At 45.3% G+C, this 24,256-nt stretch overlaps 2 protein-coding genes and 1 long non-coding RNA gene across 18 annotated transcripts in view; 2 read left to right on the top strand and 1 right to left on the bottom strand.

Annotated features, from left to right (window-relative positions):
* The window catches only part of LOC129473837 (uncharacterized), a 35,508-nt gene extending 34,157 nt beyond the window's left edge, over positions 1-1,351 (bottom strand). The window contains exons 1-2 of one of the 3 annotated variants that reach the window (XR_010119116.1): positions 824-1,330; positions 479-562 (exon numbers count right to left, since the gene is read on the bottom strand). This is a non-coding gene — a long non-coding RNA (uncharacterized lncRNA). Of the gene's footprint in view, positions 1-478 lie in introns of all 3 variants that reach the window. The other 2 variants (XR_010119114.1, XR_010119115.1) reach the window with 2 other exon arrangements.
* On the top strand, positions 400-18,269 carry TRIM39 (tripartite motif containing 39). 10 transcript variants are annotated; one of them, XM_063632603.1, is made up of 10 exons: positions 902-1,466; positions 2,117-2,166; positions 3,394-3,527; positions 3,787-4,246; positions 5,269-5,364; positions 10,279-10,509; positions 14,449-14,471; positions 14,810-14,899; positions 15,043-15,158; positions 16,251-18,269. In XM_063632603.1, exons 4-10 carry the CDS (start codon positions 3,794-3,796, stop codon positions 16,796-16,798), a joined length of 1,557 nt encoding a protein of 518 aa, XP_063488673.1. In that variant the 5' UTR covers positions 902-1,466; positions 2,117-2,166; positions 3,394-3,527; positions 3,787-3,793; the 3' UTR covers positions 16,799-18,269. The 10 variants fall into 10 exon arrangements, with proteins under 10 accessions (XP_063488680.1, XP_063488678.1, XP_063488676.1 ...); XM_063632610.1 differs by lacking the exons at positions 2,117-2,166; positions 14,810-14,899 and adding an exon at positions 1,813-1,925 and having other exon boundaries at positions 400-1,466; XM_055264764.2 differs by lacking the exon at positions 2,117-2,166 and having other exon boundaries at positions 940-1,466; positions 3,374-3,527.
* Positions 18,270-19,572: 1,303 nt separating this feature from the next.
* Positions 19,573-21,400, top strand: RPP21 (ribonuclease P/MRP subunit p21). 5 transcript variants are annotated; one of them, XM_055264806.2, is made up of 5 exons: positions 19,573-19,769; positions 19,839-19,939; positions 20,032-20,114; positions 20,974-21,106; positions 21,256-21,400. In XM_055264806.2, the coding sequence occupies exons 1-5, from the start codon at positions 19,713-19,715 to the stop codon at positions 21,314-21,316; spliced, it is 435 nt and encodes a 144-aa protein (XP_055120781.1). In that variant the 5' UTR covers positions 19,573-19,712; the 3' UTR covers positions 21,317-21,400. The 5 variants fall into 5 exon arrangements, with proteins under 5 accessions (XP_055120781.1, XP_055120779.1, XP_055120777.1 ...); XM_055264804.2 differs by having other exon boundaries at positions 19,652-19,769; positions 20,974-21,099; XM_055264802.2 differs by having other exon boundaries at positions 19,652-19,769; positions 19,996-20,114; positions 20,974-21,099.
* Positions 21,401-24,256: the final 2,856 nt, after the last annotated feature.

Here is a 24,256-nt window from a genome sequence, read left to right as displayed (position 1 = left end):
TTAATCTTCTTCAATTCTTGGCACAAAAAAAGGAACAGTAAAGGTAGACAACTGTAATTAGCATGTGTGATCCCAAATCTTTATACCTTACATATTGGATTATATTTTCTGCAAGTAAATAGTTTCTGGCTCCCAAGATGAGACGTTAAATAATGCAGGGTGTTTGTAAACAGCAGCACAACTTACACCGGAAAGTAGGGCCCCTTCTCACCGAGGAGAGTACATCAAAATCTGCTCATCTCTTTCAATCAATATTCTCCATGACTAGTGATGGCGGCGGGGAGGTGGAGCAAGCTATCTTTTCTACCAGCCGTATCACACCCCTCCTAGCACTAACCCCTCCTCCTCAGCCTCTTCACACCTCTATCCACTACTAGCCCCTCCCCAGCCCCATCACCTCTTCCCGGGCCCCTCACACCTCTCCCAGCATACTCTTCCCCAGCCTCATCACCTCATCCACTTCCTCCAAATCACAGACCTGCTAAGCTTCCAGCATCAGGCGAGCAAAGCAGGGAGGCTGTAATGCATCAGTCCGCAGTCCCTTCACAAACACTATCTGCTCCTGCGGAGAAACTCAAGTCACAGCCCCAGAAGTGGAAAGAACAGGCCTTGGCTCTCACCCAGTTAACAAGCGTTTATTCAGCGCACGTGTTGCGGTCGGACCCCACGCGAAGGAGCTAAGGATACAAAGGTGAGCAGCAGAGACGCGGTTCCAGCTCTCTCCCGGCTCCCACTCCAGCGGGATAGGTAGATAATTTCGGTAAATTTCGCCAAGCAGGGGCAGGACAAAGAGTATCTGAAGTCTACCGCGGGGAGAACTTACCTAATCCTTGAATGTTAAAAGGCTAAAAACTCCACTAGTCGGAAGTGACGTGCCAGCTTAGCCCCGCAGGTCCGCCACGTAATTGGCCGCCGCCACAGCTAGCCACCCTCTCCCCGGACTGGCCCGAAGAGAGGAAAAGTGTGGAAGTCCACAAGCCGCCCTCGCCCCGCCCTCTTCGTCGACTTTCAGCTGCACCGGGAGGTGGTGGCGCCTGGCCAGAGCCGGGGCCTTGAGCCTGGACGAGACAGCCTCGCCGGCCGGGGCGCCAGTCCACCGCCCTGCGGGCAATGGGCTTCAGCGCTCGAGCACGCGCATGCGCGGGCCTCTCTCCAGAGGATTCTTCGGGTCACCTGGACGCCAGCATCTCAGCCACCTGCCCCTCTGGGTCCCTCCTTGCCCTTGATTCCTCCTGCTGGTTCTCATCGCCAGCCCTCCTCCTCCTCCTCCTTCCGCAGGCACCGCTAGACCCGGCCGCGGCCGCCCGCCGACAACCCAGCTTCCACTGACACGAGCCTCGGCGCGGCTTCCGCTTCCGGCGAGTATTGTGTGTCGCGCCGCGGGGCGGGGGCGAGGGGAGGAGGAAGGAGGGAGGCAGCGCTCCGGCGGCTCCGCGCCCCGCACTCCCGGACCCGAAGCCGGGAAGGTAGGTGCTGTCCCGCCGCCGCGCCCAAGCCTGGGGCCTGCCCCCGCCGGCCGGCTCCGCAAGCCGCGTCCCAGCGCCCCGCGACTGCGTCACCGGTCCCCCGCACGTAACCACAGCTGCCTCCGCCCGCCTCGGGCCCGGGCGGACGTTTTGCCGCCCCGGCGACGTCAGCGCGTCCGGCGTTGCTTGGCTACCCCGCCGTTCCCCCGTCCCGCTGCTGCTCAGCTCCCCGGGTGAAACTCTGACGCAGTCACCGCGGGTCTCGGCTGCGTCATAGCGGCGGGCATCCCATCTTCACGTCACACCTCTTTCTCACCTGGACACGCATCCCTTCCTACCCTGCCAGCCACGACGTTTCCTCTTTCCCCTCTCCAATCCCCCTGCCCCAGATCTGGCGGAAGAAGATGGAAACGGGGGTGGGACAGAGTTGTGGACAACCTCTCAGGAGAGGGTCGCAAGGTGGGACGCTGAACAGTGGTAGAAACAAAATGAGATTGTCCCTGAAGTTTGCCCTTCAGCTGAGACACAAGGAGTAGAGGGAGAGGAAGGACTAATCCAGAGGCACTGAAGGTCTCACTATGACTGTAGTTGAGAGTCCTGTCCATTCTTCCCTAACCCTTTCCTCATTTCTCTCACCACTTCTTTGCCAGTCTAGATCTGTCCTGGTGCCTTACTGTGCATACAGTTCTACTCGTCTCAGGTGAGGAGGCCACTTAATTTGTAAAAGACTGAGGAAGAGGTAGGGCCACCACAAGTCAAAGTTGGATTCCCACAGATAAAGAGAAATCATCTGACTGAACTTCTTTCCTATTGCTGACAGAAGAAATTCAAATCCAAAGAAGTTATCAGTTCCTACTCCAAATCAAACACATTTGTATATGCCAACAATATATACAGGAACAACTGTTGTTAACCTACCTCATTACATGGGCACTTATCTCTCAGCACATAGATCTACCAAATTTCTTTCCTTCCTTCCAGTAGGTCGCTGGAGAAGGATGGGGGTCGGGAGGAGAAAGGGTTATGGGGATAGTTAAATCAACTTACCCATGGCTAAAAGTATGGACGTTTTAAGGATGGAGTGGGGGGCCAGCCTTGTGTTTTATAAATCTCTTCTATGCATTTCCAATTCTTCTGAGGCTGCACTTGAGGGAGATCTCATTGCTGCTTTTGTGTCTCTTAATTCCCAACCACTCCAGAACCTATTAGTTGCAGACACAGTATGCCCAGGGTGTTAGTTATCAATAGCTATATTGAAAGATTCCAGTCACTACAAATAGACTTGTTGCTCTCTTTTCAAGAAGTTGTTGGCCTGAGCTCAGTAATATTTAATATAGTTGCCATAATTTATCGGTTTTCAGCAGTTCTGAGTGTCCAAATCAACACAATAGAAATGGAATGTTGCATGAAATGTGATTCCAAGAAGAGAGCAGACTTCCTTTAGGCTAGTCTGATGGATAAAAGGAAGAATAATTTCAGATTTTCCTGAAAAGAGGAGGTTGCCTTTGCCTCATTCATTCCATTTGTTAGCCTTTAGAACAGTGGTATCTAACCCTTTCAATATGAGGACTCTGCTTATCTGTGGTGGCTGATAAAACAAAAATTATGCATGGACCTTCTGTGGTAGCTGATAGAACAAAAGTTATGCATGGAGTTTTTTTTTTTTTTTTAAGCTTATCAGCTGTCATTAGTGTCAATGTATTTTATGTCTGGCCCAAGACACTTCTTCCAGTGGGCCCAGGGAAGCCAAAAGGTTGGATATTGTGATTTAGAAGGATGAGAGAACAGTGTCAGAGAATCAAGCTTAGACTCCAGTGGATTCATCATAAAGCTCTTATAACATTAAACTTTAAAATATGGTTAATTTAGGAAATGTTAATATTTTTATGACATTTTTTACTTCTTAGATTCCTTTCTTATCTATTAGAAACGTATGTCAAACGAGGATACAGTGGTCTGGAACTATTGGTTCTAAGATACAAGTGGAATGAGCCTGGATCAGGAGAAGTATGCTAAGCTAGAATTGAAGGAAGCTTCTCTTTCTAACAAGAGAAAGCAGAGGTAAGAGACAAGATAGATCAATTGGGGGTTATGTGTCAGTTTACTAACAAGAAAAAAAAAGGTTGATGGCTGGGAGTTATAAGTTTTGGAAATGGAGAAACAGAGTTTGAATTGATTGGAAGAGAAGATGGAGAATAACAAGAAGGGGCAAATCTGGAGTTAGGACTTAACATAGGGATAAATGTTGGGTCAGGGATGCAAAAAAAAAAAACCTCCAATTAATATTTTTATTTTCTCTGTCCTCTTCCCCACTCCCAAGGTAAATTATGGCAGAGACAAGTCTCTTAGAGGCTGGGGCCTCTGCAGCCTCTACAGCTGCGGCTTTGGAGAACTTACAGGTGGAGGCGAGCTGCTCTGTGTGCCTGGAGTATCTGAAGGAACCTGTCATCATTGAGTGTGGGCACAACTTCTGCAAAGCTTGCATCACCCGTTGGTGGGAGGACCTAGAGAGGGATTTCCCTTGTCCTGTCTGTCGAAAGACATCGCGCTACCGCAGTCTCCGACCTAATCGGCAACTAGGCAGTATGGTGGAAATTGCCAAGCAGCTCCAGGCCGTCAAGCGGAAGATCCGGGATGAGAGCCTTTGCCCCCAACACCATGAGGCCCTCAGCCTTTTCTGTTATGAGGACCAGGAGGCTGTATGCTTGATATGTGCAATTTCCCACACCCACCGGGCCCACACCGTTGTGCCACTGGACGACGCTACACAGGAATACAAGGTGGGGAAGCAGACACATGATGTCAGTGTGGGTAAAAAGGGAGGAGCGGCAGAGGATGAGATACTCCCTAGGTAGAGATCGTAAGCTCCTACTACTCACTTTGTATTCTCAGAGCGGCATATGCAGGGGCACAGAGTATGTGTGATCAGTTGTCCTCTAGCCTGAAAAAGAACAATGGTGAGAAGTGCCCTAAAATTTCTCTCTGACTTTTGCAATACATATGAGTCTTATGGGTGAATATTGGTATGTGTGGTCTTGGAAGGTATCATACTTTTCATAAATGAATGAAACCACATGGAAAAGATTAAACTTTGGAAGAACTGAAAAGTAGTCTGGTTTCTTCATTCTGCCTGCCTGCTCAGAATGCTCCTTGTTTTCACGTTGGTTATTGGGCGTAGGTAATATTGCTTGAGACTGATACCTACCAGACTAAGCTGAACCATTCTATTGTTTGCAGCTTCTCCAGGTAATGGGTAACATGGCATATCATTTAACTTACTGCTGAGACAAAGGAAAATGTTTGAATAAAGGGAACAGAGATATTAATGTGTTAGCATTTTATCATATACTTTGCTTAATTATATTACTCTTGAAAACAAGATTTCAGGTAACTTACAGTATAATAACCATGTTTTTATTTTAGGTGGATAGAGGTGGATGGGAGGACAGGTTTAAAGAAAGATATTAGGGTACAGAAGGTTGTTTTGATGGTAATAGGCAGTTGCCTCAGTAAGAAAATGGAAAGAGTTGAGAAAGGACACAGAGTTGGCGACAGCTATCTCAGATTCAGTAAAAGGACAGTTGGGTGAGCAGAGAAGGTGATGTGGACAGGCTGGTGGCAGGAGGAGGGACTGTAGGAAGTTGACATCCCAAATGACAGGCAAGGAAGGAAGTCAGATCAAGAGGCAGTAAGATGGCTAGGAAGCAAATAAATGGTTTAAAACAAATGGTTTAATCTCTGAGTGATAGGTGTACCAGTCAACCCCAAATGTCACCTCTCCCACTTCCTCCCTACCCCTCAGGAAAAACTGCAGAAGTGTCTGGAGCCCCTGGAACAGAAGCTGCAGGAGATCACTCGCTGCAAGTCCTCTGAGGAGAAGAAGCCTGGTGAGCTCAAGGTAAAGGCAGGCAATCCCATGTAGGCTGCTCTGAAGGGTATTTGCCTATGAGGGAATTAACTGTACACTATTTAATCCACCAGTTCCAGTTCATTAGAAAAATGCAGTTCTCGCTGGGCGTGGTGGCTCACACCTGTAATCCCAGCAATTCTGGAGGCCAAGGTGGGCAGATTGCTTGAGCTCGGGAGTTTGAGACCACCCTGGGCAACATGGTGAAACTCTGTCTTTACTAAAAACAAAAAATTAGCAGGGCATGGTGACATGTGCCTGTAGTCCCAGCGACTTGGGCGGTTGAGGCAGGAGAATTGCTTGAACCTGGGAGGCGGAGGTTGCAGTGAGCCAAGATCACACGATTGTACTCCAGCCTAGGCAACAGAGCAAGGCTCTGTCAAACAAAAAAAAAAAAAAAGAAAGAAAGAAAGAAAATGTAGTTCTCTCAAAAATGATGGCATTTTATTAGGCTTGATTGTCATTAAACATTGTACTTAAATTACTTGTCATGAATTAAGTATTAAGAGGGATTTTAAGAGGTGAAGAACGGACAGAATATCTTACATCTGGTGAGCTGAGAGAGTTCGTGCCTCTTGGTCTCCTTTTTTTTGTTAAAGCAGCAAAGGAGGCTTTCTGCTGAGAAGGCAGGGATGGGAGTTTCTTAGAGGACTTGAAGAGAGGAGAATGGAAGATTCACTGGGGAGAAAGGGAAAAGGAGCTGACCAAGAGTCTCAGAAGAACTATCCAATGACATTAGGACCACATTCTTAAAACTCAAGTAAGCTTAAGTATGCTAGATGATATTGGTCCTAGAATGTTCTTCCCCTCCCCATCCTTCACCATAGGATCTTATTCATCTCTCAGGCGGGATGAAAGCCACTTCCTATGCAGTCTTTCCTGACCCTTCAGAAATTAACATTCTTAATTTTCATACAATTTTGCACCTCTTTTATAGCATTGCCTTATTTGTAGCATGGTATTTTGGTGTGTATCTTCCATTGAACAGTGAACAATTATCATTTATAGCAAAAATAACTAGAATTGAGTCCTATGCATTAATTCATTAGATATCCATAACATTCCAGATTTATAGGGTTGTTAGGGTCTTAGAGTTCAGGCCAAATTGGGATAAGTGAGACACAGAAAAGCTACGAGAAAGAGACAGGAAATCCTGAGGCCATCTTTAGTAAGATGTAGGGATAAACTTAGATTTTCTTTAAGGTAGGTATTATTACCTTCAGCTTACACAGAAGGAAATGGATCTTGGGTAAGTGACTAGTCCAAGATCATAAAGCCAGTAAGTGGCAAAACCAGGAATACTAGTTCTTCGTGAATCAGTAAATATTTGTTAAGCTCTTGGTTTAGGCCAAACCCGATATTTGACACTGGGGAACAATGATGAGCAAAAACACAGTTCCTGCCCTCTTTGAGCTTAAAGTTAAGTGGAGAAAATAAAAGTAATGGCACAAAATGCACAGCTGCAAGTTCATAAGAAGACAGCATAGAAATTTGGCCTCATTAAAGGTTTCCTGAAGAAGTAATGAGTTTTTAAGAGTTGACATGTAGAGATCACCAGAAGCTAAATACAAGTTTTGATTCATAGAAACACGAATTTTTAAATGAATGACAACATTTCATCAGAAAGCAAGTATTATTACCGTAGTGCCTTATACATTTTAGCAAAGTAAGCATTTGAAATTTTAAAATTTGAACCAATTTTGGTTAGAAATATGAACTTTTACAGTTTTTTGTTCTTTTAGAGGCCTTCCAAGAAACCTAAAAATATGAAAATGATGCTTATTGCTAGTCATTAACTTTCTTCTTCATGTTGATCACCTTCTTCAAGGTAAAGGATGGAGAGAGAAATACACCTTTTTAAAACCTTCTAAATGCTTGAACAGAACTGTCCTGTTTTTTAAATTGTAAATTGTCATTTCAGTGGTCTCCAAAACTACCACCAACATTCCTCTTGTGACCATTTGAATACTCCCTCCTTCTCCCTCATCAGACTCAATGCCCCTTTAAAAAATAATTTGTAATTATGCTGAACTGAAAATTACAGGTAAAATAACCTATGTGCATAATTTTAAATTTTAAAGAGTCTATCATGTCGAAACATAATATAATGAAACATAATTGATGATAAAATGTGGTATGTAATATTTGGGCATGACTACCCTGAAAGACTTTACAGTGTAGCTGGTTATATGCTTGCACCTATATGTGTCATTATCAGCAACGCAGTAAATTCAGACTGAGATGGATGTGTGCCAATATGATTGAAACACCATAAGTAGCTTAGCTCTGGGTGATATGATTTTTCATAATAATAACTTTTGGTAAAATTCTAAGTATAACAGAATATAATCTTGAGTTTTATTCAGCTATTGCTGAAAAATTCATGTATAGTAAAACCAAGTAAGAATTACTCTGTGTTTATACTATATAAAATGGCATTCAAGCCCAGGCCTATGTTTTTGTTTTTGTGTTTTTGTTTTTGTGGGTTTTTTGTTTTGTTTTTTTTTTTTTTTTTTTTTTTGAGACGGAGTCTCGCTGTCTGTCGTCCAGGCTGGAGTGCAGTGGTGCCATCTCGGCTCACTGCAAGCTCTGCCTCCCAGGTTCATGCCATTCTCCTGCCTCAGCCTCCCGAGTAGCTGGGACTACAGGCACCCGCCACCACACCCAGCTAATTTTTTTTGTATTTTTGGTAGAGACAGGGTTTCACCGTGTTATCCGGGATAGTCTCGATCTCCTGACCTCGTGATCTGCCCACCTCGGCCTCCCAAAGTGCTGGGATTACAGGCGTGAGCCACCGTGCCCGGCCCCCCAGGCCTATGTTTTTGAATATCCAGCAGAACATTAGAAAATGTTGCAGGTCAGTTCACTATGCCGGATTGTCTCACACATTGGAGGAGTGCTTGCGTCATTGTCAGGAACTTCCCCAACCATGGAAAACAAGAAGATGTGCCTATTTCCAAAATGTCCTCAGAGTGTGATAACACCTTCATCAAGAACCACTGCCCTAAAATATAGAGTGAAAAAAAAAGAGATTACCAGTTTATAAGAGGAAGAGCCTTTTTGCTTCCTATTTATCACAGTCATGAATGTTAAACTTACACCCATACCTAAACAAACACACATGCATGCACACACATATGCACGCGTGCACACACACACACAAAGGCTGTGTTTTATTGAGGGCAAATGTGAGAATATATTTTGTTCAGATGTACACTGAGAAGGCAGTGGTGGAAAGTGAAGCAGCAAGTGGCCCTAAACTAGAAGAGCTGGTCAGCCTCTGCCAGGAACTAGCTTGAATCCACAAATGCCACGCTTGTCAGACCCATCCTGGCTTTGCATCCGGACTCTCTCTCCACCCTCAAGCCTGCCTTTCGTTCCCTATTCACTTCCTTCCAGAGTCCCAGTCTCTGCTTCTCACTTTGCTTCATCATCAGTCACATGATGCTTGGGGAATTCTTTCTTTAGGGAGATCACTATTTGTTGTAGTGGAGATGCAGAAGAGAGGATGTGCTGATAATTCTCAGAAAGTGTGATGGCTGGTGTTTGAGTCCTATATTATCAAATTTCAGGAATGTTAGAGGCTTAAGTCTGTGTGCTGGCTTAAAGAAAGCATGTTTCAAATTTCAAGAAACTAAATTACTAACAAACTTCTGTAACCTGTTCCTGGGGTAGGAATTGCCAGTTCTCTGAAGTTACTTGAAACAATTTAACAAGTTCAGCCCTGAAATCTACATATGTATATTTTATAATAACCCATATAACTCTTACTGATTCTTGCACTTTCCCAGTTCTCCGGTTTTTATCTGGTGCATGTGTTGCAATATTTTTAACTTTTTATTATTTGTACTTTCCTTTTCGTTTCGTTGTTTTTTGTGTGTTTGTTTTGAGACAGAATCTCACTCACCCAGGCTGGAGCGCAGTAGTGATCACAGCACACTAACACAAACTCCCGGGTTCAAGCCATCCATCCTCTTGTCTCTTTTTGAGTAGCTAGGACTGCAGATATGCATTGCCATGCCCGACTAATTTTTTTTCTTTTTAGTTGAAACAAGGTCTCACTATGTTTCCTAGGTTGGTCTTGGACTCTTGACCTCAAGTGATCCTCTCACCCGGGCCTCCTAAGCACTAAGTTTACAGGCATGAGCCACCACGCTCAGCCTGTACTTTCCTTTTCTCGACAGATTGAATTAACTAGAACTTTACAGTTGATAATAACACAGATATCTCTGATATCTGTAATAGTGAATGTCATCATATTATTGAGTTATCTTAAATTAAAACAAATATATATATCCCCAGTGGTCTTCACTACCAAGTCATCAGTAGGGGGGTGATAGTGATGGAGCCATTCTTTACAGAAGGAAATTACAATGGAATAAAAAATGAGTGTTCTGTTAAACCATTTTCTCTCATTTTCTTTCTTTCTTTCTTTTCTTTTTTCTTTTCTTTTCTTCCTGTCTTTGTCTTTCTGTCTTTCTTTCCTGTCTTTCTGTCTGTCTTTCATCTCGATCTGTTGCCGAAGCTGGAGTGCAATGGTGCAACAATTTCAGCTTACTCCAACCTCTGCCTTCTTTGCTCAAGCCATCATCCCACCTCAGCCTCTCCAGTAGCTGGGACTACAGGCATGCACCACCACACTCAGCTAATTTTTTGTATTTTTTGTAGAGTTGGGGTTTCACCATGTTACCTGGGCTGGTCTCAAACTTCTTATCCCAAGCAATCCGCCTCCCTCAGCCTCCCAAAGTCCTGGGATTACAGTCATGTGTCACCACACCCAGCCTTTGTTAAACCATTTTCAATGAAACTGGAAGTCTGTGTTAATTCATACATATGGTGGGTGAGAGAAAGGCTTCCTTATACCACACTGACCCTGCTAATACAACATCTTCCCTCTCTTCTCAGAGACTAGTGGAAAGTCGCCGACAGCAGATCTTAAGGGAGTTTGAAGAGCTTCATAGGCGGCTGGATGAAGAGCAGCAGGTGTTGCTTTCACGACTGGAAGAAGAGGAACAGGACATTCTGCAGCGACTCCGAGAAAATGCTGCTCACCTTGGGGACAAGCGCCGGGACCTGGCCCACTTGGCTGCCGAGGTGGAGGGCAAGTGCTTACAGTCGGGCTTCGAGATGCTTAAGGTTCGACCTTTGCCCCTGCATAGCCCCTCAGGCCGAGTGCAGTATAGCTTTGTGTAGGCTGTTTTGTCAGCCTGGGATACTCATTCTTCTGCTCTGCTTCTCAAAATCCAGTTCTTTCTGCCAGGTGTACTCAAAGGGTCTTTGCTATGGAAAAGTGATTTCTCCCATCCCCTTCTAACATTTTTGTGTTCTTATCTCTTGTCAGCAATTATGTGCTTAATCTGTTCCAAAGAAAAGATTCATTCTTTTGAAAGGAGGGAAGTCTAGCCTGAGTTAGTGAAAAACTGCGCATTAAAAATTTTGTAAATGCAGTTACCATTACTTTTAAGTCCTGAAATTTGATTTATGTACTGCTGAAAAAGAACGGAAACGTAGTTTAAAGGATACAGGCATACCTCAGAGATATTGTGGGTTCAGTTCCATACCACTTCAATAAAGCGAGTATCTTGATAAAGCAAGTCACATTAATTTGTTGGGTTTCCTAGTGGAATCATAATCTTTTTGCTGGTGGAGGGTCTTGTATCGATATTGGCTGATCAAGGTGGTGGTTGCTGAAGATTGGAGTGACTGTGGTAATTTCTTAAAATAAGACAACGACGAAGTTTACTTTCAACTCTTCCTTTTATGAAAGATATCTCTGAGCATGTGATGCTGTTTAATAGCATTTACTCACAGTAGAACTTCTTTGAAAATCTTTGAAAACCCACATTTGCAGTTACTTACAACACTGGAGTCTTGAACCCCTAAAAGTCATCCATAAGGGTTGGAATAGACTTCTCTAAATGCCTGTTAATATTGATATTTTGGCTTCCTTTCACAAATCACAAATGTTCTTAATGGCATCTAGAATGGTGAATCCTTACCAGAAAGCCTTCAATTTACTTTGCCCAGATCTACCAGAAAAATCACTATTTATAGCAGCTTTATGAAATACATTTATTAAGACTTGAAAGTCAAAATTACTTCTTGATCCATGGGCTGCCGATTGGATGTTGTGTAGCAGACATGAAAACAACATGAATCTCATTTTACATCTCTGTCAGAACTTTTGGGTGATCAAGTGCATTGTCAATGAACAGTAATATTTTGAAAGGAATCTTTTTTCTGAGCAGTAGGTCTCAACTTAAAATTTTCAGTAAAGGGTTGGGCACGGTGGCTTAGGCCTGTAATCCTAGCACTTTGGGAGGCCGAGGCAGGTGGATCACCTGAGGTCAGGAGTTTGAGACCAGCCTGGCCAACATGGTGAAACCCCATCTCTACTAAAAATACAAAAATTAGCTGGGCATGGTGGCGGGCGCCTGTAATCTCAGCTACTCAGGAGGCTGAGGCAGGAGAATCACTTGAACCCGAGAGGCAGAGGTTGCAGTGAGCCGAGATCATGCAGTTGCACTCTTGCCTGGGTGACAAGAGTGAAACTCCATCCCCCCAAAAAAAATTTCAGTAAAGGCTAGGCACAGTGGCTCACATCTGTAATCCCAGCACTCTGGGAGGTCGAGCCAGGAGGATTGCTTAAGGCCAGGAATTCGAGACCAGTCTGGACAATATAGCGGGACCCCATCTATACAAAAAGTAATTTTTTTTAATTAAAAACATTCAGTGTACCATGCTGTAAACAGATGTGCTGTCATGTAGGCTTTGTTATTCCATTTCTAGAGCACAGGAAATATAGATTTAGCATAATTCTTAAGAGCCCTAGGATTTTTGAAATGGTAAGTGAGCATTGGTTTCAACTTAAAGTCACCAGTTGCCCTTGCTTCTAGTAAGAGAGTCATCCTGTCCTTTGAAGCTTTAAAGCCAGGCATTGACTTCTCTCTAACTGTGAAAGCCCTGGATAGCACCTTCTTCAATAGAAGGCTGTTTTGTTTACATTGAAAATGTGTTGTTTAGTATAGCCACCTTCATCAATAATCTTGGCAAGGTCTTCTGGATAACTTGCTGCAGCTTCTGCATCAGCACTTGCTGCTTCTCCTTGCACTTTTTTGTTACAGAGATGGCTTCTTTTCTTAAAACAACCTACCTAACTTTAAACTTTTCTTCTGCAGGTTCCTTACCTCTGTCAGCTTTCATAGAACTGAAGGAGTTAGAGCCTTGCTCTGGATTGGGCTTTGGCTTAAGGGAATCATGTGATCTTATATCCAGATCACTAAAATTTTCTTCATCTCAGCAATAAAGCTGTTTCACTTTCTTATCATTCATGTATTCACTGGAGTAGCACTTTTAATTTTCTTCAATAACTTTTCCTTAGCATTCACAGCCTGGCTTCGTGTTTGGCACAAGAGGCCTAGCTTTCAGCCCATCTTGGCTTTCAATGTGCCTTTCTCACTAAGCTTAAACATTGCTAGGTTTTGATTTAAAGTGAGAGACATGTGATTCTTCCTTCACTTGAACACTTAGAGGCCATTGCAGGATTATTAATTGATATAATTTTAATATCGTTGTGTCTCAGGGAATAGGGAGGCCAGAGGAGATGGAGAAAGATGAGGGAATGGCTGGTAGTGGATCAGTTAGAACACATAAAATATCATATTTATCGATTAAGTTGTTCGTCTTATATGGATGCAGTTCACAGTGCTCCCAGAACAATTACAATAGTAACATCAAAGATCACTGATCACAGATCATACTAGATATAATAATGAAAAAGTGTGAAATATCGTGAGAATTACCAAAATGTGACACAGAGACATGAAGTGAACACATGCTGTTGGAAAACATGGTGCCAGGAGACTTGCTCAACACAGGTTGCCACAAACCATCTAGCTGAAAAACACACAGTCAACAAAACACAATAAAGCAAAGTGCAATAAAATGAGGTATGCCTGAAATTATGTTTAAATAATATATTGCTTTTGATATGTATATATTAATAATACCTCTAAAGTGTTTGAAATACTTTGTTCTCTTAAGTAAATGAATGGTGTTAGCAAAACTAGGGAACATATTTTTTATCTTAGAGATTAGATTACCAGCATTTGAATCAGTGAGGCTTCATTGTACATTTATTTTTATGTTACGTATTGCTTGGTATTTGTTCCTATGGCCTTTCATGTATGTGTGTTCTGCCTTTCACATTAAACTGGGAAATCCTTGTGGGACAGAGATTTGTCTTCTTTGTCTTCTGGACCCCAAGTATTCACAAATCAGTATTAGCACACAGTTATTAATGTGTTTATTCTTCCTTTTTTTTTTTTCTTTTTGAGACAGAGTCTTGCTCTGTCACCCAGGCTGGAGTGCAGTGGCGTGATCTCGGCTCACTGCAACCTTTGCCTCCCGGGTTCAAGCGATTCTCCTGCCTCAGCCTCCTGAGTAGCTGGGATTACAGGCGCATGCCACCACACCTGGCTAATTTTTGTATTTTTAGTAAAGACAGGGTTTCACCATGTTGGCTAGGCTGGTCTTGAACTCCTGACCTCAAGTGATCCACCCGCCTTGGCCTCCCAAAGCGCTCAGATTACAGGCGTGAGCTACTGTGCCCGGCCAGTTATTAATGTTTATTAACTAATGCAAGACAGGGGATACCAAACCGTAACAGGAATGTGTGATTTGTTCCCATGCCACCAGTCTGGAACTCTCTGTACTGATCCTCAAGGGGAGTGAGATATGTGGTTGGTACTTGGAGGACAGAGTAAAGAATTGACACAATCCTTGTCCCTTATAGGGAGCTCCCAGCATCCTTGAGGAGCAAAGACAAGCATAAAAGAAATCATTGGGAAGTGATATAAATGACCAAGCTTCATGATGACCAACAGTTGAAAGTAGGGATTAGGTTGGGAGAAGTGCACTCAGGTCCCTCTGGAGCTCTTCTTGCAGTGTGTGACCCTCAGTTTATCCTATCCCTATTTTATAGCTGTGGAACTTTGGGGAGGAGGGGGGATCCTTTTGCCTTCAGGACCATTGACTACCAGGACCAATATTGCTTTCTTTTCTCCTTCCTTCTAGGATGTCAAAAGTACCCTGGAAAAGTAAGTGATTGTTGTATCTCTCTGAGTGAGTTAGGTCTTGGCTTAGAGAGGAGGGGTACAGTCAGGAGTTTGGGTTGGGGTAAGGTTGGGAAAGTCATGTAGTGTCTGGGCAGGGTATGGGAGAATGTTCATTGTGCCCATGAAGCCAGGTAGAGAACAAATTATTGGGCATAATAATCCCTTTTCCCCTTTGAACATCAAGACTTCTTGAGAAGGAGAATGATAAGGTAGAATCAGATTCTGCTTGTGCCAATGGGTGGAATTGTGTCCAAACAAGATGGCAGGAGGAAGGGGTTGGGAGAGCAGGGAGGGCAATCATCCATTTGCATGAAATATAGGAATATTCCTAGAAGGTTCGGAGGCTCACTCTCAAGGATCTGTCCACAGGATCATAAGGCTCTCCTTGGATTAGTAAAAGAAAGCAACAGGTGAGCTCTTCAGGGAGGAGGAAGAAAGTGGGAAGATGGAGAATTTTAATTTCTCCCTAAAGATGTTAACATCTGAATAGTCACTTGGCTGGAGCTTCCCCCTAACCCTGCCCTTTCTTCCCCTATCTCCCTATCCCTCCTAGATGTGAAAAGGTGAAGACCATGGAGGTGACTTCAGTATCCATAGAGCTGGAAAAGAACTTCAGCAATTTCCCCCGACAGTACTTTGCCCTAAGGAAAATCCTTAAACAGCTAATTGGTGAGTTGTTCCCAAAAGGAAACTAGAAGGAACCACTAGAGAGAAGAAAGCTTTTAGGTCCTACCTTATATGGGTTTCAGTTATCCCATGTCTCACTTTTCTTATCCCACACACACCTACCGCTTTATCTGGCTTTTAGTCTCACCCTGAGTCACAGAACTTGGAGTGAGAGGAAGCCTTAAGTGTTATCTACTCTTAGGTCCATTCTTTTCTAAATAGAGACCCAGAAAGGTTAAATAATTTGCCAAAGTCATCGGGTAGAGTGATTATATAATTTACCATGTAAACTTGCATTACCTTGAAAGGCCGGGCGCGGTGGCTCACATCTGTAATCCTAGCACTTTGGGAGGCCAAGGCTGGCGGATCACTTGAGGTCAGGAGTTCGAGATTAGCCTGGCCAACATGTGAAACCCCATCTCTATTAAAAATATAAAAATTAGCCAGATGTGGTGGTGGGTGCCTGTAATCCCAGCTCCTCTGGAGGCTGAGGCAGGAAAACTGCTTGAACCCAGGAAGCAGAGGTTGCAGTGAGCTGACATCACACCACTGCACTCCAGTCTGGGGGACAGAGTGAGATTCCATCTCAAAAAAAAAAAAAAAAAAAAAAGAAACTGAAAGGGAGTGTCATTATATTAATGTGAATATGCAGGGAAAAATAGTCATAAACCAGGCCAGTTCCTGGAAAACAGACACATGGTCACCCTATCCCTAGACCATATGCTGTCTTGCTCTGCATCCTTCTTAACACTTTGCATTTTTTCTGCACCTCAGACTACACCTTGTACTTCTCTACATAGTGAGATAAATGATAATGTCAGAGGGAGATGAAGAGAGGACCAGGCAGGAACCTAGATTACCAGCCACTGCAGACTCGAGATTATTATCTGTTTACTTTAGGGTCAGTGTGAGAAGTGAGCCATTGCTTTCTCCCCTCCCTTAGGTGACACCATGGATTGAGAAAGTTAACCAAACCAGGTTGTTCTGGGGACCTTTAAGGGACCAGGCTCTGTAAAGGCAGGCTGGAAGAGTGAGGCAGGGGCATTTAGCTATTCCCATCCTCATCTAGCTCCCCACTCTGGCTTCTCCCGCCAGCGGATGTGACCCTGGACCCTGAGACAGCTCATCCTAACCTAGTCCTGTCAGAAGATCGTAAGAGCGTCAAGTTTGTGGAGACAAGACTCCGGGATCTCCCTGACACACCAAGGCGTTTCACCTTCTACCCTTGCGTCCTGGCTACTGAGGGTTTCACCTCAGGTCGACACTACTGGGAGGTGGAGGTGGGCGACAAGACCCACTGGGCAGTGGGTGTATGCCGGGACTCCGTGAGCCGAAAGGGCGAGTTGACTCCACTCCCTGAGACTGGCTACTGGCGGGTGCGGCTATGGAATGGGGACAAATATGCGGCCACCACCACACCTTTTACCCCTTTGCACATCAAGGTGAAACCCAAGCGGGTAGGCATATTCCTAGACTATGAGGCCGGCACACTGTCTTTCTACAATGTCACAGACCGCTCTCATATCTACACCTTCACTGATACTTTTACTGAGAAACTTTGGCCCCTCTTCTACCCAGGCATCCGGGCTGGACGGAAGAATGCTGCACCACTTACTATCAGGCCCCCAACAGATTGGGAGTGACAGGTTGGGATGTGGGAATGACTGGGGTGAGGCAGGGTCAAGTGCTACGGGCCTCCTTCCTGTGTCCTGCTGGAACGTCTTCGTGTCCACCTGGTTCCAGTCCTGAATCATCTTGGAGAAACACCTCGGTTTCTAGGATGGTTTTGTGTGGAGGGGGAGGTAGGACTGGGCTGGATGAGAGAGCACAGCTGTGACTTCCTCCTAACTGTCAGGGTGGGGAGCTGGTTCCCAGAGGATTGTCTACCCTGAAGTCCATCAGGTTTTCTGTTGCACAAGGACGGGTTGGGAAGGAAGGAGAGGCTTTTCCAGAAACAAAAAATCCGTGAGGGTCTGACTTGCTCAAACCAGAGGAGGAAACAGAAACCCCTGCACATCTTTTTAGGGGGTTATTTGACCCAGGATAGTCTTGCTTCTTGAGGTAGATCACAGGGGTCTGTGTACCTCTGAATTCAAGAGAGATGAATGACAGATGCTCTCATGGGTCTAGATATTGAGGAGTTTTTCTGAGGGCAGAGATTGGACATCAACAAGGCTAGAAGGGTCAGGGAAGTGGGCTAAAGGAACAGATTCCTAGAGATTAATGAAGGGGAGGGAGGTTTCTTTGGTCTTCTATTCCAAGGGTAAGGTTGCCATTATGGGTAGGATTGGCCAGAGGTAGGAATGTGGGGAGAAGGAGAGGCTGAAAAGAAAGCAGAGGAGAACCCAGGTCCCTGCCTCAGCCTTCAGCAGAGTTGGCTTATTGCCTGCCTCTTTATACCAATAAGTCAGTCACCTTGCTCCTCTCCAGAGGCAAAGTGGAAGAGATCCTACAAGACACATCTATCCTTTCACGGTGTTCCCAAGGGAACTTGGAAAGGAGAGTCAGGTATTAGAGGAAGGAGAAGGATATTTGTATCCAAAGCCCTGGCCTTAAAGAATGTTACTAAGTGGCTGCTCCCAAATTGTCAGCCTTCTTACCTGGCCAAGGTGTCCAAGCCAGAAAGGAAGAAAGTTATGGAGTCTTTCTCACCCTAAGGACAGGGTGGAAGAGGGTGGTATATAGGGAAGGGCCAGATAGGCAACTTCATTTGATCTGTGTGCGTCTGGCCTGGAACTGGTGTTAAGCCAGGCTTTTGCTTGTTTGTTGCCATCCCTCACCCTTTGCCATTTCCCTTTTCAGAGAATGTAAATGATTTTCATGTTAGGCCAAAATAAACAACTTATAGGGTACATATGTTGTCATAAAAGGTAAAAGTGATGCATGCCAAACCAAACTAAACCAATTTGGATTATCTGCTGTTCAGGTAATCTTCACAGAAATGACTGAGAGAAGAATCTGCAGTTTACTGAGGACATTTCAGTTCCTCCTACCACCTCAACAGGACTTTGTCCAGACTCTCCTCCTCTTACCTTTGTGCCTTGACTGTGGTTCTTTGTGGCAAGATACTTTGGTTGGTTAAAATAATATGGAACAAAGGATCCACTGAAGTGATCTCTGTGTTGTGTGGTAATTTGGTGACAGCCTTGTACTGATGTGTAAGAATCACTGGGTGTTAGACATGCATGTTCCTGGGTCTCACCCTTAGTGGTTAGTCAAGGTCTGGGGTGGGCCTGGGCATCTACATTTTATTTATTTATTTATGAGACAGAGTCTTGCTCTGTCGCCCAGGCTGGAGTGCAGTGGTGATCTCAGCTCTCTGCAACCTCCGCCTCCCAGGTTCAAGCGATTGTCCTGCCTCAGCCTCCAGAGTAGCTGGGACTATAGCCATGCACTACCACACCCGGCTAATTTTAGTAGAGACAGGGTTTTGCCATGTTGGACAGGCTGGTCTCGAACTCCTGAACTCAAGTAATCTGCCTGCCTCAGCCACCCAAAGTGCTAGGATTACAGGTGTGAGCCACCGCACCCAGCCTACATCTACATTTTAAACACACCTCTCTCATTTGAGTCTGAGGACCCTTGTGAAACTAGTTCCAGAGGAGGTTTCAGCCATGTCCTTCCTCCCAGCTGGAGCCCTGCTTGTCTGCTCCCACCTGGCATTGGGTCTGAAAGTGGAGAGACGTCTTATCCTCTCCTGACTTATGCTGCCCTCCCCATCTCAGGGTTCATTCATCTTCTACCCCTCCAATTCATGTCCCTCTGCTTCTGACTTCAGTAACTGATAGTCACTGTGAGTCACAGGACACCAGACAGAAGAAATGGAAGATAGAAGAGGTCAGAGGGAGGGGTGTGAGGTGAATGTCAGTGTGGGGAGTGGGGTGAAGTTTCAGGGGCAGGGGATGCTGTTGACAGACTTCTGTGCTGTACCTAAGCCTAGGAGTTGGAAACCATTCACTCAGAAAGTGAGGATCACCTACTGTGTGTCCAGCGCTGCATAACAGGAAGTGTGTTTCTTTGGTAGGTGGAATAGTAGGAGTAAACTGTGCTTTCTGAGGACCGGGAGTCCTTTTCCCTCCCTCCAGCATCCTCATGATCCTTCCCACTTTCACCCCCACTGGCACCAGTGCTTTTTTTTAATGTATTACCTCTGTGCCTTCCGTCTGTAGATCTTACAGGCATCTGCTTCGGACCTCAGGAGAGTAGGGCAGAAGCTCTAGCCGGGTATAAATTGCACATAACCATCTCCCCAACCTAGCTACATAAAGAGACCAGCCTTCTGTCCTGAAAATAGCCGATTTAAGATCCTCACCTGCTCCACTAGGTCTCTACGTGATATAATTGGTCATGAGCTTGAGGAAGACAAAACCACTGAAAATTCATAAAGGGACCCTGGGCATGGATTGCTGGGGTTGGGTTTAGAAACAGATGAGTCTGTGAGGCCTCCGGGAGGCGCCCGAGGGCGTGGGGACTACGCTTCCCAGGAGGCCTCGCGCGGACGCCCGGGCGGGGCTGTGCGAGGGGTGGGGCTGCGGGCGGCCCTGGAGCGCGGCGCTGATGGCGGGGCCGGTGAAGGACCGAGAGGCCTTCCAGAGGCTCAACTTCCTGTACCAGGTGAGTCTGCGACAAGGGCCCCACGGGGACGGTGCTCGGCGTCCCAGAGTGACCGCTCCCCTCCCGCAGGCCGCCCATTGTGTCCTTGCCCAGGACCCCGAGAACCAGGCGCTGGCGAGGTTTTACTGCTACACTGAGAGGACCATTGCGAAGCGGCTCGTCTTGCGGCGGTGAGACAGCCACGGGGTCGGCGGCGGGCGGGACGCGGGAGGAACGCGAGAGGGAGCGCGGGCGCCGGACCACTATCCTCTTCTGCCCCCAGGGACCCCTCGGTGAAGAGGACTCTCTGTCGAGGCTGCTCTTCCCTCCTTGTCCCGGGCCTCACCTGCACCCAGCGCCAGAGACGTGAGTGCTCCAACCGAGGTGGAAGATTGCGGAGCATTGGGGGCGTGGGGGGGCGGGGTGGGGGGCGGGCACTGAAGGCCAACAACGCCTTTCTCACTTTAGATGGATGTTGGGTGTGGGATTCGCAGGAGTCTTCCTTCTTCGGGTTTGGATTAAGTTGCTAATGCCACTTGCACAAACTAGGGTTTGGGCTTGGCTTTTTTTTTTTTTCTTCCAGTGTGGGCAATAAAGAATAACTTTTAAGAGGCAACCCCACCCATGCACAATAATAGATGTTATTCGGCTTTGTGGAGGACATGATTCCCATCACCATTCATTTATTAAGCAAATACTTATTTTCTAAAATGTGTCAGGTCAGGTACTGTGCTAGATTCATTATTCTCATTGAAATTACGGTCTGATGGGACAGACTAAGAAACAGAATGGTGTAGAAAAAGATTAACTGGGGGAGCAGAATGCTCAGTTACTCATGCCAGTGGTAGCGAAGTTCATGATAAGCAAAGGGAATGAGAGATGGAAATTCTAGGCATGTGTGGAGACTGAGACAAGAGAGCTTGTGGTGCTGTCAAGGAAATGAGAGTTCAGGAGGCTGGAGTTTGAGGTAGGAGGGCAAGACATGAGACTGGAGAGGGAAACAGGCCAGTTCTTGAAGTTTTGTTAGGGAGTTTGAACTTTATCTTAAAGAGTTCCAGGAAATCGATGGAGCTTATGCCGAGGCCTGACACCATCAAATGTGCATTCAAATTCGGGGTGTGGTGGGGGAGCCGGGATACCTACTGAAAAACACTGGAGGCAAAACTGGCAGCAAGAGACTGTTAACTTCTAAACATGGACACTCTTTTTCCCATGTTCACCTTAGGCTGCAGGGGACAGCGCTGGACGGTACAGACCTGCCTAACATGCCAGCGCAGCCAACGCTTCCTCAATGATCCTGGGCATTTACTCTGGGGAGACAGGCCTGAGGCCCAGCTCGGGAGCCAAGCAGGTGAGAGGTGAGGGAGAAAATGGAGGACACCCCCAGAGAATAGGGACAACGGAGAACGTAGAGTGAAGAGGACACATGGACAGGTTCTGGGTTGGTGTGAGAAGTACCACAGTCAGAAAACTAATTCTGCTTCTCTGATTCCGCTCATTTACTCAGATTCCAAACCACTACAACCCTTGCCAAACACAGCCCACTCCATTTCAGACTGCCTTCCTGAGGAGAAAATGCAGACTCAGGGTCCCAGTAACCAGTGATGGATTCACCCCATCTCCCAAATAAAGTTTACTTGTTTTACATTCCATGATTCTGTTCTGTGGGTATTTCAACTCTTAATTCCATTTTCTTCTGTTTCTGTCTCTGTTTTTTGGTCACCTTTATAATCCCACCATGCAGGGAGATCGTGATTTCCATAGACCACTTGGCCTCACTCAGCAGCTTGCATTTCCAAGGCCATGGCCCCAGTTCCCTATCAATGTCCTGAGCCACCTTAGGGCATTCCGTGTTGGGGCAGCCGTAATTGCTGACTGAAGAGCTGGAGAGAATGATGCCACTGCTGCTGTTTTTAAACAAGGGGAAAAATATGGGGCAGGGGAGAGTGTTTGTATCCTCTAGGCCCACTCATAGAAAAGACTCAGGTCTTTTCCCAGTCTCAAAGTTGTCTTTAATAAAATTCTGATAAAGGAAATGGCACAAACCTGAACTAACAAAGTCAAAGATGCTAACAAAGGACACCGACGGACATTTTGCAATTATGTCCCATAGGTAAACTCTCAGAGTTTTCTTAAGAATAAACAACTAAAATGTTTTCTTCAATATCCCTAGAAAGCCTACTGAAGTACAGAATTCCTAGACTGACCTTTTTGCTAAATGCCAGCTAATAAGGTTATGCCAAAAGCATACAAACAAAATTTACTACTTCCAGAATGCAGTTTTCTTTTATTTCTCTTATAAACCCTGTGTTTGCTTATCGATTGCTGTATAAAAAAATCAGTTCATCATGTTGGAGCTTAAAACATAATGATTTATTATTTCCTCTGGTTCTGTGAACTAGGAATTCTGAAAGACTTTGGCTGGGTGGTTCTTCTGTTCCATATGAAATGAGCTTACATAGCTGCATTTAGCTGGTGTCTGGTAGGTGGTCTAGAAGCCCCAAGAAATTTCACTCACATGTTTAGCACCTCATTGCTTCTCCAAGTAGCCTTGCTCCCTCGCTAGCTTTGATGTTCTCACAGCATGGCTGTCTCAGGGTAGTTGTATTTCTTACATCCCCTCTGGCTTCTACAGAAGCATCCCAATATGTAAGTGTTTGGGTGGGTGCTGTGTTTCACGCCTGTGATCCCAGCACTTTGTGAGGCCGAGGGGCCTGCCTTGAGTTCAGGAGTTTGAGACCAGCTGGACAACATGGTGGAACCCTGTCTGTACTAAAAATACAAAAAAACGAGCAGGGCGTGGTAGCAGGCACTTGTAATTCCAGCTACTCGGGAGGCTGAGGCAGGAGAATCACTTGAACCCAGGAGGCAGAGTTGCAGTGGGCCAAGATTGCGCCGCTGCATTCAGGCCTGTGTGACAGAGTGAGACTCTGTCTCAAAAAAAAAAAAAGTAAGTGCTTATCAAGCCTCTGTTGGAGTCACACTTGCTAATGTTCCCTTGGCCAAAGCAAGGCACAGTGCCAATGCCAGATTCAATGTGGAAGGGGCTACACTGGAGTTTGAACGCTGGGAGGTTCATTAGTTCCCTGGGGATCACCGACGTAACAATCTACCACAGGGGTCCCCAACCCCCAGGCCCTGTGGACTGGTACTGGGCCGTGTCCTGTTAGGAACCAGGCTGTCCAGTAGGAGGTGAGCAGGGGTGGAAGGGAGGGATGGGCCAGCATTAGTGCCTGAGCTCTACCTCCTTTCAAATCAGTGGCAGCATTAGATTCACATACGAGCATGAACCCTACTGTGAACTGCACATGCAAGGGATCTAGGTTGCATGCTTCTTACGATAATCTAATTGCTGATGATCTGGGGTGAAATAGTTTCATCCCGGAACCATACCCTTCCTGCTCCATGGAAAAATTGCTTTTCACGAAACCAGTCCCTGGTTAACCCGTCCCTACTGCCAAAAAGGTTGGGGATCACTGATCTACCACATCCTTGTTTTGCCTTTGTCCCTGACTTGGTCTCTCCACTGCCTCCTTCACGTGTCAGTAAATTATTTGTGTAGAAAATACTAAACAGTGTACATGTAAGTAAATGTTTCTGAGTTATCCTTTGACAATTTATTTCTGGAAATAGTGCCTACCTGGGCCAACTTTCAGTCCAACAAAAATGTGTAGCCTGAAAGTAACACCTCATGCATACCTGGGCCCTTTGCATCCTCAGCTTACCTTCCATGGCTCCTCCAGTTAGTTTAATTTGGGATGACTGAGCTCGTTGACTCTTGCACACTTAATCTGATCTTTGGCTAAGTTTGTCTTGAGTGTGCTATGATTGCACGTGACTGAACATGTCTACAGTGGGATAGCAGTGGGGAAACTGAGTTTTGATTTCATGGCTCAGTCACTAAGTGATTCCTCTCATGTGGGAGATCATGGGAATCAGGTCCCAGTTAGGACGAGGGGCAGACAAAACAGGATCTGGAATCTGGTTCACTTGTGAGTCTTTGTGGTTTATTTGTTGTAGGTTTCCATCAATATATAACTCTAAAGATCACAGCCCTCTTCCTCTTTCCAAAACTGTCCTTTTTCATGTTTAATTATAAATATGTGATTACATATATAACATTTATATTCTATACATTGATATATGATTCTATGTATTAATACAGATACATCATAAAGATATGTGATAGTGGCATATTATATGCAAAAATAGATTTCCTAGATGAAAGATGAAAATAAACTGAATCCCTGGAATGCAGTAGCTTTCTCAAGTGTTTCTAGCAGTTCAATAACTCAAAATTTATGCCCTTTTAGGACTCTAAATAAAATTAAAGGAGAGAGAAGAAACTTAGGTTATTCAAATCGAATCAAGAAATGAAGTCTTCCAGTAACCATAGAAACTATGCCTTAGTCACTCCCTGAACATTAAGTTCATTTAGCACTTTCAAAACTAGTAAAAACGAGTATCATTATTGTCAGGAGGCAAAAGAGAGAAGGATTGAGAGACTG

This window comes from Symphalangus syndactylus, chromosome 23 (genome assembly GCF_028878055.3).
Source record: "Symphalangus syndactylus isolate Jambi chromosome 23, NHGRI_mSymSyn1-v2.1_pri, whole genome shotgun sequence".
NCBI lineage: Eukaryota > Metazoa > Chordata > Mammalia > Primates > Hylobatidae > Symphalangus > Symphalangus syndactylus.
The sequence above is the reverse complement of the archived record's forward strand: the minus strand, read 5'-3'. Positions and strand labels throughout refer to the sequence as shown.

What these genes read in the sequence shown, in the direction of transcription:
- TRIM39 (XM_063632603.1), top strand. Translation starts at nt 3,794, where the DNA reads ATGGCAGAGACAAGTCTCTTAGAGGCTGGGGCCTCTGCAGCCTCTACA. An exon ending in ACGCTACACAGGAATACAAG is followed by an intron (nt 4,247 to 5,268) that starts GTGGGGAAGCAG and finishes CCTACCCCTCAG; the next exon opens with GAAAAACTGCAGAAGTGTCT. An exon ending in CGGGCTTCGAGATGCTTAAG is followed by an intron (nt 10,510 to 14,448) that starts GTTCGACCTTTG and finishes CCTTCCTTCTAG; the next exon opens with GATGTCAAAAGTACCCTGGA.
- RPP21 (XM_055264801.2), top strand. Translation starts at nt 19,713, where the DNA reads ATGGCGGGGCCGGTGAAGGACCGAGAGGCCTTCCAGAGGCTCAACTTC. An exon ending in AAGCGGCTCGTCTTGCGGCG is followed by an intron (nt 19,940 to 20,031) that starts GTGAGACAGCCA and finishes TTCTGCCCCCAG; the next exon opens with GGACCCCTCGGTGAAGAGGA. An exon ending in CCAGCTCGGGAGCCAAGCAG is followed by an intron (nt 21,100 to 21,255) that starts GTGAGAGGTGAG and finishes TCATTTACTCAG; the next exon opens with ATTCCAAACCACTACAACCC.